Source organism: Ciona intestinalis, chromosome 2, assembly GCF_000224145.3.
Source record: "Ciona intestinalis chromosome 2, KH, whole genome shotgun sequence".
Lineage (NCBI taxonomy): Eukaryota > Metazoa > Chordata > Ascidiacea > Phlebobranchia > Cionidae > Ciona > Ciona intestinalis.
The window spans coordinates 5,530,247-5,541,850 of NC_020167.2; the positions used below are offsets into that span (position 1 = coordinate 5,530,247).

The following is an 11,604-nucleotide window of genomic DNA, read 5'->3' on the forward strand; positions in this document are numbered from 1 at the left end:
CAAAATTTCTGAACTAAATAAAATTCTACACGAACGTTTTTGGTCACAAAAAAACACAAAGAACGAACAAGCTCTGTCCAGAAAAAAAAAAACTGAGACAAAGAGTGAGTGGTTTCAATTGAGATGAATGAAACATTGACTGGAGTCCTAGGGGTTTAAGAACCAGTAGCTTCCAAGACATCCTACTTAAAAAGGTACCAGCTCTTCGGTGCATTGTACAGTTAAAGTACAAGTGCTCTACAAGTGTCATACAATGTGTAGTAAAGGGGCCGCTGGCTGCGCCTGATGCCGCAAAAGGCCAGCAGTGCCCGGAAAAGCTAAAACACATCAAAGACATCAAACCACACATTATTGACTTTTCTGTGGTAAAACTTATTGTCACAATGACTGCAAGTGGATTTAACTGGTTAAAACAATAATTTAATAAAATAAAACTAATGGTATGTTGTATGTTTGTTTCCTCAACAGTAAAATTAAAGTAGGTTCTACAACCTAAATTTACACCCTGTCCATACTTCTTTAAAGATTGTGTTTTTAGGGAAGAATGAAAAACTAACTTCACTGCACAAATTCGTGGCTTACTAAAAATTTTGACAGCTAAAGTTTACATTTAGAGCGAGACATTCACTATAATAACTTTCCAAAGAATATTAACATAAGCTTAACCGGATCCAGTGCATAATAAACTATGGCAATCGATTTGGGTCAATGTCAGCAATAAGTGGATTGCTGTCCAATTATCAAGTACCGGTATTCAGGACATCTCAACGCAAGATAACAAGTGCTATTAGACACGGCGCTATTTCGCTTTCCAATTCAAGCTATTTTGTATAGACCGATATAATTTACAGCCTAAAACAACACACTATTCAGATTACAGGAACAATTTATAATTACAGAACAAAAGTTATTTTTTTTGTACTAAATTCAGTAAATTGATGTAAGTAATTTACTGAATAATATATAGTGGTATTTGTATTTGTATTAAAGTATAAGCATTACCTGTCTCCTGAGGTTTTTGATTTTATTCGAATTGATTTCTTCACTTTGCTGTAACTTCTTTAATTCCTCACTGAGTTGAGCTATCTTTGTATCAGCAACCTTTGATTAAGTATTTGTTGGTAAAAAAGCTACAAAAAATGGCATTTCCAATCCTATATTATTTTATGCAGTCTAAAAAGCTTGTACATTTTTATGAACACATATGGAGTTAAACTTGTTTACATAGAAGTTAAATAGTAAGCAAATTGAAAAGAAAACTTGAACGTTTTTTGTTGAGGCAAATCAAAAACTGTTTATGGTTTAAATTACAAATATCACTTCTATAATACAAGTACAGTATGCAGTTTAAAAGAATATTTTTAAAGCAACAATTACGTTTTCAAAGCTCCTGATTGTCTATATACTGTTCAAAAATCTTAGCAGTTTTTTATACTTTGCACAATTATTCATTAGTGAAAATATTTTTTTTTATATCTATTTTAATTGAATATGCAGTTTCGCTTTTTTAATTTTAAGCAAATCAAATGTATACAATATATACTATTATTGTATGTTGATAAGCCATTTAAATAAACACTTATCCAACCTGTATAAGATCTGCAATGTAAGGATCATCAGGTTGGGAGGAAATGTAAGCGTTAGTTGTGGGTGGGGGAAGGGTGGAGTCAATCTGCATTCGCTGTCGACGGAATGGAATAGTTCGTTTTCTTCCACCTATATTTTAAAACAACTATAAGTGAAATGTTTTATCAAAAATTTGGATATAATTCAGCTTATTTTTACATGCGAATTGAATTTAATATTCACTAGCTACAACTAGGGATGCACATTACAGAATAATTAGGTATTCTAGGATATCCTAGAATACTTTATTTCGAATCTAGAATTTCGAATCTTTTTATATTTATAGGAAAAAATATTTTTACCCAAATAAGTCAGTTTATTGAGTCTTTCATATTAGCCTTGTTTGATAATGAGCTGTAAAATGATCAAAAATTGTACTATTGGGTAGTTTTTGTGTCATGAAACGTATAGCCGGCTATGAAAAGACGTTGCAAAACGTTTACTCTCGAAAGTCCCACAAACACAAAAAAACTGTAAATATAGTGTATGAGATGACGCATGATGACATCATTAAACAGAATACCGAATCCCATAATTAGATTCCAATTCAAAAGGATTCGAATCTTACAGATTTGAAATTCTGTAATGTGCATCCCTAGCTACAACTATAATCTATGAAAAATAATAAATGAGAAAAATAAAACAACTCTTTCAGGTAAATTATTAAACCCAAAGTTTGAACTAAAACAATAATAACCACTTATGCAAGAATACCTGGTGTCTGTATGACAGCCTGTAGATTCTTTTCTTGCAGTTTTTGTATGGTGTCAGTTTTTGAAGAACTTTCTTTTTCTACAGTTTTTACTTTTTGAATAAATTGCGAATTTAGGAATCTCAAATCTGCATTTTCGTGTTCAAGCTGACGAATGGAAGCTTTTAAATCTAAAACCACAAAAAGGGCATTAGGTTACAAAAGTACAAGGTTTAGTGAAAGACAACTAAGTAAGTATTTTTTAATGTTTGTTATAGTGATGGACTAAAAGGAGTATTAAAAAGTGCAAATTTGTATCTTTACAATATGTATTAAATTGACACTTTATGTGACCAAAACATCATTTACATGTCCGAAATGTACTACACTTTAGGTGGATATTTTTTCTGTTTTTAATTACATTTATAGACTATTATAGTCAAAACAGATAGAACAAAAACATGCAGATAAACTAAACAAAACTGCTTAAAACATCTGCCTAAACATTACCAAACAAAATTATTTTGAAAACAATTGTATGTAAAGCAGAAATAAAACCGAAGTCAAAATAAAACATGCAAACGAAATGAAATAAAACAACTTAAATTACTTTTACTTGCAGCTTCAAGCTCTTCTTTAGTTTTCACCAAATCCAAGTGAAGGGAGTTGTTTTCCTGCACAAGACGTGCATTATCAACTCGATATGGTTCGATTGCATCTTCCACCATTTGAGTTGTGTCATTATTGGAGGAAACATGTTTGCTGATGCCAAGTTTCGTCTTCTTTAAGCTATCAGTTGTGTGCAGAAGATCGCTGAACAATCTTTCGACCTAGATATAAACAACTTAATGTTACAGTTTTGATTTATGGTAACAAAAAAAATCATAAACAAATACAAATATAGCATATATATAAATGATATCCTAGTTTTACAACATAAATAAAAAAGACATATTCTAAAGCCATTAAAAGAAATAAGTGACTGATAAACAAATTTTATGATACGTTTTTAATTGTAGAAATAGAGGTAATTCATTAAAGTGTCCCACCAGTGGAAGGGATTCAATTCCAAGGGCTTGTCGATATCCCAGTTGATCCAAACGTTTACGAAGTGTCACGAACTTTTTTTCTGTAAGACTACTCATTGCTTTGTTGTATGCATAGAACAAGCTGTATATATTTATAATTTAACTGCCCTTTAGCTATATTTAACCGTATAACCCTGATTAATTGGTGTAAATACCAATTAACTTTTAAGCAATTTAAAGTTTCGCGCCAGTTAAAACACGGGTTCGGGTTTACAACATATTTTTGATTTCCGTTGACTATTCTTAGCCGCTAAGTGGCGCTATTAAAATTACCTTTGCAGCAACCGGGGTTTGTTTCATGCGACACGATTCGTTTCAACCTAATGCAACAGTTTAACTGTACAAAAGGCACGTCTTTTTTGGATTTGGCGTAAAACCCAGCAGGTTTTATAACAAAAACAGGTTTATAAGTCATCTAGTGATAAATGCTACCTTCAAATCAGAGTGTATATAAACATATATGGATGTTTATATACAAACTCCACTTCATGTAAGAAACTTTTATGCCGACTCTTTATACATGCATCTTAAAAATACCATCTGTATTAAACAACGTTTATTTCCTATCCATCTTTTAAACACAAAATCCACACACCAATAATGAAATAAAAAATACAAACAATGCACTTTTCTCTTTAGTAAGACATTTTGTTTGGTTGGATTCAAATTTCATAGTATTGCACAAAAAAATTGTCGCAAACCAAGACAGAAGACACATAAAGAACAATTTTATGTTTAGGCTCAAGATACACATAGCAATACAGCATGATATGTATCTGTAAAACGCAAATTCCCAATAACAGTACACAGATAAAAACGACTATATTATACTCTAGAACCAGCATAGCTGTCAGGAAGTGTGTACCCAAGATCTTGTCTGCCCTTCACACGCCACAAGTATCCAGCATTAGGAATGACATTCCAGTGCAAAGAGAGGGTAATATTTTTTCCTCTGAAAATTCAAAATTTAACATATCAACTTAAAATATTAAAATCAAATTTAAATACAACTGTGGTAGTAACAACTTTAACTCAACTATTTGAACACACCAACAAAGTTTATATTGTTTAAAACAACAGAATAATTATCGTAATAGTTACTAAACAATATTTAAAAATATACAATGTAAGTAGAAGGAAACAGTGTATAAAGACTGGATCTGTGTAAATATTGACAAAAAAAGGATAATTTAATACTAAATCAAAAAGTTCTCCTAAGTTAAAACTACACACCGCAGGGCACAAATCTTATAAAAAGCCGTGTCTTAAGAGTACTCGGGCTCAGTTAAGCCTTTATTTGGCACCATAGCACAATGGTTAGCATGCCTGTCTCTCGATTAGAGGTTATGGGTTTAAGACTCAACGCTGCTAACATGGTGCGTATGTGTGTCTTTGGAAAACACACTTCTGCTTTACCTTGGTATGGCCCGACTAAATTATTAGTCATAACAAGTGGTCCCTTTGAGTTGTCCAAATTGTTATCCATAAATTACAAAATAAAATGATCTTCAAAATATATTTACAACCGAAGTTACACATATGGTAAGTGGCACAACAAGGTGTAAGACAGAACAGCTGTGCTATAACAACTATCATTGCCCCACCACACAAGGAATTATAAGCTTTTCATTCATTCATTATTTTTTCAATAAAAACAAGTATATACCTTAAATCAGAACCATCATCAAAGAAATAATATTTAGCATGAACTTTTTTTAGATCAAGCACTGCATTTTCTCCACGGTTAATGATTTTGTCCCACAACACAACTTGGTTAATTTTGTTACGTGGTGTCTCATATTCAGCCATCAAATAGAGAAAAAGTTCTTTGCAGTTCCAGTTAAAAACTGGAGTCATGTCTTTTGGATAAAATGTTAAGGAAAACACCAATAGCAGTTAAAAAAAAACATTAAACAAACTATTAATAGCAGCAGTGTGAAAACTGTAAAATACCTAAAAACGAGTAAGAGATTACCCACTAGGATTGTGTAGGATTTTTAAATTGGGGTGAGGCATCTCTTGAAGAAACATAGAATTTATATGGGGATGCCATAGATATTCTTTGACCATTATGTTATCACTATAGCACATAGTTTGTTGTTGACCATTATGTTATCACTATAGCCTATATATAGTTTGTTTTATTAAATTTTTTCGTTTTAAATTTTGCTATTATTTTTTGGTTAAGAAAATTAACATCTTTCACGCTGATTGAAAGACGTAAATTGTAAATGGCAATTTACGATAAATATTGGGATTCAATGAAATTACAATATTTATCGTAAATTGCCATTGATATTAAAAGTAAGTATGTGGGCTTTGCAGGTATACTAGATTTAAAAGGGGGTGAAACAAAAAGGTTAAAAACCCAGGATTTGAACTGCAACTTCTATGCATTATATATAGATAAAAAATAAATAGATCTTTAAAGTAAAGGATACTGGCTTTGAGGGAAAATCGAATGTGACCAAGATCATGCTTCTCTCCAACATAGAATTCTTCCATATTTTTTCTACAAATGAAATGTTGTGTTATGATATTAACAATATTCAACGAAGCATGACAATGCTTAATATTTAATATTCAGATTATAACTGCATTGACTTTGTCAGTTTCTATTTTATACAGTAGCTTAGTAATCCAGTCTGCAAAGTATGGCAGTTCCTGACGAGATCTCGCGCGTGCAAGACGGTTATTTTTCGCGTTCGCGCGTGCTATCATCAAAAATCTGCGTGCAAAGCATGTACATTTTCAAGCCACGTTAGGAAATCTTACTTAATTTAATACGTATTTTTTTCTTTGTTTAATTAATTGGCGTGCGTAGGAGGAATTGTGGCGTGCATAACCGAAAGTCTGTAAAAAAATCGCGCGTGCACCTGCCATACTCTGCAGTCTGGTTAGTAATTGTGTATTGACTTTTTACAATCGATAAGGGTACACTTTCATTACAATTTAAAACTATTATGTTAAAAATGATCAATCCTGTACTCACACAATTGCTTTTTTGACTTCTATTTCAACATCTTGTGTGTAATCCAGAAAATGAGTCGTCAAAAAACAAGCAAATGTCACTGCGGCCACAACGCTTATACTGAACGCAAAGAGCGTGTTTAAACGCGAAAGAAATGTATTCATGACTATAATTTCTATTGATATACGTTAGTTCTGAATGGTGCAACAATATTGTTATTTAAGGCAATTCCTCATGGTATATTGTCTGAATTTGTCTCCTTGGTCTACCCTAAACAACACGTTTCACGTTTCAACTTTAAAGCAAACATAGAAATGGTTGGAAAAATATTGTAGTAAAGGAGATGACACTAAGGTCAATGCAACAAAACATTGAAACTCTAAGTAGAACAATCCCAAAAATACAACTTGGTTGTTATTTTGAGTATAAAGTAATATAGCGGGCGGTCCCTTTAACTAGTGCATGTCCACTATGTCCACTATAGGGGGTACATTATTTATTAAAAATGCCTTTTTGTTAAAGTTAAATACATTAAAAACAAATTACTAAAGATTGGAAACTGTAAAAAAGCTCTATATATTAGGTGGTGGTTGTCTAAATTGGCAGTAACCATGTACTAGCGTCTGCATTGCTCCGCCGTCCAAGATAAGTTAAGTTCATTCCCAACAGCGACAGCGCTACACTTTCATCATAGTACTCTCTTACATCTTTTTACAGAATTGTACGATAAAAGAAGGCGAAGATTCGGTAGCTTATTGCGACATTACGCAGGTTGCCAAATATAGATGTGCATCGGGCCGTAAAAGCTACAAACACTTCAACTGTATCACAGTTCCTCCAAAACAACCTGTGCTTATAAACATATACAGATACTGTTCAACATTTTTGATAGTAATTTTTTACAAACATAACAGGTATTACAAAACGTGTATTTCGTGTCACACATAAAACTTGTTAATACAACTTCTGCGCCTGCGCAGTTGTATTGTAGCGCAAGAAACGCAATACATGGGAACAAGTTTATCGCACAATGAATGATATATATAACAAAATAAGGCAAGTGGCGTGCTGCAAAATAGTACCAACAAAATAAATTATTAGATAAGATTAAAAGCCAAAAACAATGATGCTAATACATGTCAATACTGATATATATATATAGTGGGGTGGCGAAAGATGGGACACATTTTATTTTAATTTCACGTCCCGTTTAGTAGTAGAAGACAAAAAAAAATTCAAAGAATTTTAAAACCGTATCCTTACGACTCACACAGACCGTTGTTAATTGTTTAAAACACGATCAGGATATTTGGATATTATGTGTCATAAAAGGTGTCCCAGCCCCGCTATACAACCACAAAAAAATCGTTAGACTTTTACGCAACAGAACACCAACGAATTGTATCTGTGTACGCCATTTATGTACAGTAAAGAATGTACGTCATTTATGTACAGTAAAAATTAACAATATGTTTACATGGTTCCATTCGACGATGATGAAGAAACAGCATCGCCCTCAGGTATTCCAAAAGGATCACTTGGATAAAACGGAGTGCAGCCATTACATTGTACTGGTGTTCTATGCTGTGGTGGGTAGCTTTCGATTCGCCCAGAATTGATACTTTCAGCCAAGGAACCGCAGCTAGCATCGGAGACATTCGTGGAGCCTTCACCAGTCTCAAAACTGAAACTGTCAGCAGAGTATACTGTAGAGCGGGTATCAGATTCATATGTAACAGAGTCATACGCATTGCCAGTTGCATCAACATGAACATGGTTCAAGCTGACATCCGACTCATTGACAGATCTTCCACCAATACTGTCAGAGCCACCAACACAGCTGTTAGAAGAGTAAGGCAAAGAGTCGGACGTAGACATATTATCGACAGATTCAGCTGAATTAGGGTCGGGAACAAAGATGTTTACTGCAGAATGATCAGGGGCCGAGTCAGCAAGAGCAGAGATGGTTTCTGCAGATTGATCAGGAGCAGAGTTGGGAGTAGAGATGTTAACGACAGATTCAACTGGAGCAGAGTCGGGAGCATAATAACCAAGCTCCGTGTGTAGCAAATTGACAATTCCTCTTGCCTCTCCACTTTCAATAAAATCGGATCCCGTTTTTTTGCTTGCCCGGTGTTGGACAATCGTTTCGATAATAAAAGTAAATAACTGCAGTTTTTCATTTTGCTTATAGTTGAATTTTTTGACATTCTGATTTCGTATGTAGTACGATCGGAAGTATAAGAAGAAAAACAGGAGTATCAAGGCTAGTCCAATGAGAGACAAGACAACCGGGTATTCGGCGTTCATGATCCAGTGATTTTCTTATTACACAACTTTTCTTTTTTTTAAATAGCCCCTAATGATCTGCGTATAAAAACGGTTAACTATATACATACAAATGGTTACGTACAGAGCGGTATAAAGCTACATTCAAAACGGTAAACTACGTATAAAACGGTTGGCTATACATACAGAACGGTTAGCTGCGTACAAATGGTTAGCTATGTACCAAACGGTAAGATACCTACAAAAGATTTCATGCAATTAAAGAGAATGACACTTTTAAGCAACTTTCAAAAAACCATATGCTTTGTGTATTTACGAGGGGTATATACGCAAGTTCTCCCTATTCATGTTCAGGAAAGCGTGTTATCCCGCGAAGAGCACAACAAGTTATGCTTCATAAGAAGTGTTTCGAATCTTTCTGTAGCTCGGTCAACGGCGATATGGCAGCGCTTGGATGCAAAAGCTTCTGGATGTCTATCGAATACGTATTGTAATAATACGTTGCGAACATACTCCATGATTTCAGCGCGACTTGCACTATGTAGATCGAAATTGCAAACCAAAGTCTCGGATTGAATTGGGCTTTTTATAGCAGGCTGACTTAATGTAATATTGTTGTTGTTGCGCTGTACATTCTTTTTCGCCTTAAAATTCCTCGATTCTGTACCCCTTCCGCAACATCTCTGAAGCATCCGGGCAACTGGCGCTGAACAGTGGAAATAAATGACCGCACTAATAGACAGACATAGTAAAAACGAACAAAACGCAGTTGCATATTTTGTTAGCGATAACGAGAAAGGGCCATATTCTGTTGAGGATTGATGTGTAACATCTGCTTCCAGTGTTGTGGTGTCGACGTTGTATTGTGTCGTCGTGTCAATAATCGCTCTGTCGGGGACCACGAAGTTCAAGCTATGTTTCAACTGCCCGTAAAGTAACCTAGCTATACTGAAACTGTGAAAATAATATAAATGAATAAATGCATAACTTTCTTTATCCTTGCGTGGCCGAAAAACGACAGTCGTTATAACACGAGTGTTCTGTTACATACACCCCGCGCCAGTTTACGAGTAACCATGTATATTATGTTACTTTGTGGGTAAATTTCAATATCACCAACAGTTCTATAAAGTAAGGTTTTTGTTTACCGTGCGTGGGGTTTTAAAGAATTCTGACGACATCTAGTAAAAGTGTTATTCCGCGGAGTCGAATGTTCATCCGGACACGGCTCACACGAAAGAGATTGCTTTACGTAAAAGTGGTCCTTTGTGCAAAAACTGCATCTGATGCGACCACTTTCAAAGTTACGCAAAAGAACTTGACCTTTTCCACAAATCTGTAAATTTATTTTATAATATGTAAAATTGGTCTGTGTCGAAGATTTTAAAAAATGTTAAAAATTCTGTCAGTAAAAAATGCAACCTATTCTGTCAGCACATAAAAATACACAGGTAAATTTCTATTATTTGTAAGTTTAAGTGATTTATATAATTTATCTTACCATGAACATGCCAGCAGCATTTCCGACAAAAGAGAGCATGGAAATTACACTAAAAATTAAGCTGCTTTTCATACTTCTTATATTAAATAACCTGTAAACCAAAGAGATTTAGCCTAACATCTGTATTGCAACTTATTTTTTACAGTTTCTGTTTTCCACTTGGATTGCAGGTGGCAAATGACCTGGCATAGCCTAACTTCCCTATTGAACTTTGCCATGCGAATCGGACCATGTTTTTTATATGTGTAGGGTGGTGTAAAGAGGAACACGTTTGAATTACTGCTTTTATAGGTCCTGAATATAGGCTGAAGTATTTTATTGCTTCTGCGAACAAAAGAAAAAGAGTGAAGATGAAATATTAACTAAACATTGTCAAGAAACATTTGTTCAATACAAGCTAATATAAACACCTATCGCATGAATTGTTAAAACAGTATACACTAAATCAGCCGTACATTATTATTTTATTAATATCAGCAAAATGTATTAGTTGCTCCTTTGCTACAAATTTTTTTTTGTAACTCATCTCTGAACTCTTTGAACTTCCCTTTCAAACGTTTTCGTGTGAATCCGACCGTAAGGATATTTTAATTTAAAAAAATAAAATATTTTGAAATAAATGCAGATTAAATAACCGAAAAAGGTTGTAAAAGTATTCAACTAATAACTCAAATTATATTTTAAAAGTGGTTTGTCATTGCCGATTTGAGTTGGACCAATAGTAATTAAAATCAAGGAGGTCCCCAAAAAGTATCCAAGAACTTCCCGATTGCAACTTTCGTAGTGGGGAAATACCCATGAATAATTCTGTTTAATAATATCTAGTTGTTTAAGATTTGGATTCTGTGGGTGGTTGAATAAACCTGAGATTTATATACTGTATTAAGAAAACAAGCGTGTACAATGGCAGACGATGTTTCATCAGCTGATGCAACAGAAGTGGCGAATTACGTCATTTTAAGCGATATCCGCGAACTTTTAGAGAAAGAAAGTTTAAGAGAAATCGGCCACCAAGCTGTTTGGTCGGTTTCCTCATGTAAAGCAAGGTGGGGAAACAAAACTCGACTTGTGACTGAATATGTTTTCCGCAATTTGTAAACCTATGAATAACCAGTATCTATAATTAACTTTTATTTGCTTTTTGTGTTATAGTTTAAATTATTGTGGCAGATCTTTTGTTTAAACAGTTTTAACATTAAATACCCATTTCCTTGATTGTAGGTTATGGAGTAAATTCACTACGGGACAACAGCCTTGAGACTTACTGGCAATCAGATGGAACACAACCGCATATGGTGAACGTTCAATTCAAGTATGAGTTTATGACATCCTAATTTGATACGTACTTGTCTGCCTAAATTTAATAATATGTATTTTAGCCCTAAAAAATTAAGGGCAGGTTGAAGCAAAAGTATCCTAAATTAATCAGCTATTTGGG

At 34.0% G+C, this 11,604-nt stretch overlaps 3 protein-coding genes across 6 annotated transcripts in view; all 3 read right to left on the bottom strand.

Annotated features, from left to right (window-relative positions):
- LOC100177609 (centrosomal protein of 135 kDa) overlaps window positions 1–3,619 on the bottom strand; it is a 21,321-nt gene extending 17,702 nt beyond the window's left edge. For 2 of the 3 annotated variants that reach the window (XM_026840005.1, XM_026840001.1), the window contains exons 1-5: window positions 3,367–3,619; window positions 2,928–3,147; window positions 2,341–2,508; window positions 1,589–1,716; window positions 1,003–1,101 (exon numbers count right to left, since the gene is read on the bottom strand). In XM_026840005.1, coding sequence (XP_026695806.1) covers window positions 1,003–1,101; window positions 1,589–1,716; window positions 2,341–2,508; window positions 2,928–3,147; window positions 3,367–3,462 — 711 coding nt within the window. In that variant the 5' untranslated portion in view covers window positions 3,463–3,619. The remainder of the gene's footprint in view (window positions 1–1,002; window positions 1,102–1,588; window positions 1,717–2,340; window positions 2,509–2,927; window positions 3,148–3,366) is intronic. The other variant, XM_018817643.2, reaches the window with a different exon arrangement.
- Window positions 3,620–3,946: 327 nt separating this feature from the next.
- LOC100184661 (signal peptidase complex subunit 3-like) lies at window positions 3,947–6,659 on the bottom strand. Its single transcript, XM_002131929.4, has 4 exons — window positions 6,398–6,659; window positions 5,847–5,917; window positions 5,072–5,264; window positions 3,947–4,357 (listed from the first exon to the last, which is right to left on the bottom strand). The coding sequence occupies exons 1-4, from the start codon at window positions 6,538–6,540 to the stop codon at window positions 4,231–4,233; spliced, it is 534 nt and encodes a 177-aa protein (XP_002131965.1). The 5' UTR covers window positions 6,541–6,659; the 3' UTR covers window positions 3,947–4,230.
- Window positions 6,660–6,804: 145 nt separating this feature from the next.
- Window positions 6,805–10,307, bottom strand: LOC100176835. 2 transcript variants are annotated; one of them, XM_018817683.2, is made up of 3 exons: window positions 10,167–10,307; window positions 9,814–10,001; window positions 6,805–9,619 (listed from the first exon to the last, which is right to left on the bottom strand). In XM_018817683.2, the coding sequence occupies exon 3, from the start codon at window positions 8,684–8,686 to the stop codon at window positions 7,850–7,852; it is 837 nt and encodes a 278-aa protein (XP_018673228.1). In that variant the 5' UTR covers window positions 8,687–9,619; window positions 9,814–10,001; window positions 10,167–10,307; the 3' UTR covers window positions 6,805–7,849. The 2 variants fall into 2 exon arrangements, with proteins under 2 accessions (XP_018673228.1, XP_002126626.1); XM_002126590.5 differs by having other exon boundaries at window positions 8,737–9,619.
- Between the last annotated feature and the right edge of the window lie 1,297 nt (window positions 10,308–11,604).

What these genes read in the sequence shown, in the direction of transcription:
- LOC100176835 (XM_002126590.5), bottom strand. Translation starts at nt 10,238, where the DNA reads ATGAAAAGCAGCTTAATTTTTAGTGTAATTTCCATGCTCTCTTTTGTC. An exon ending in ATGCTGCTGGCATGTTCATG is followed by an intron (nt 10,002 to 10,166) that starts GTAAGATAAATT and finishes ATAAATTTACAG; the next exon opens with ATTTGTGGAAAAGGTCAAGT. An exon ending in TCTTTAAAACCCCACGCACG is followed by an intron (nt 9,620 to 9,813) that starts GTAAACAAAAAC and finishes TTATTTTCACAG; the next exon opens with TTTCAGTATAGCTAGGTTAC.
- LOC100184661 (XM_002131929.4), bottom strand. Translation starts at nt 6,540, where the DNA reads ATGAATACATTTCTTTCGCGTTTAAACACGCTCTTTGCGTTCAGTATA. An exon ending in GAAGTCAAAAAAGCAATTGT is followed by an intron (nt 5,918 to 6,397) that starts GTGAGTACAGGA and finishes TTTCATTTGTAG; the next exon opens with AAAAAATATGGAAGAATTCT. An exon ending in GATGATGGTTCTGATTTAAG is followed by an intron (nt 4,358 to 5,071) that starts GTATATACTTGT and finishes TTGAATTTTCAG; the next exon opens with AGGAAAAAATATTACCCTCT.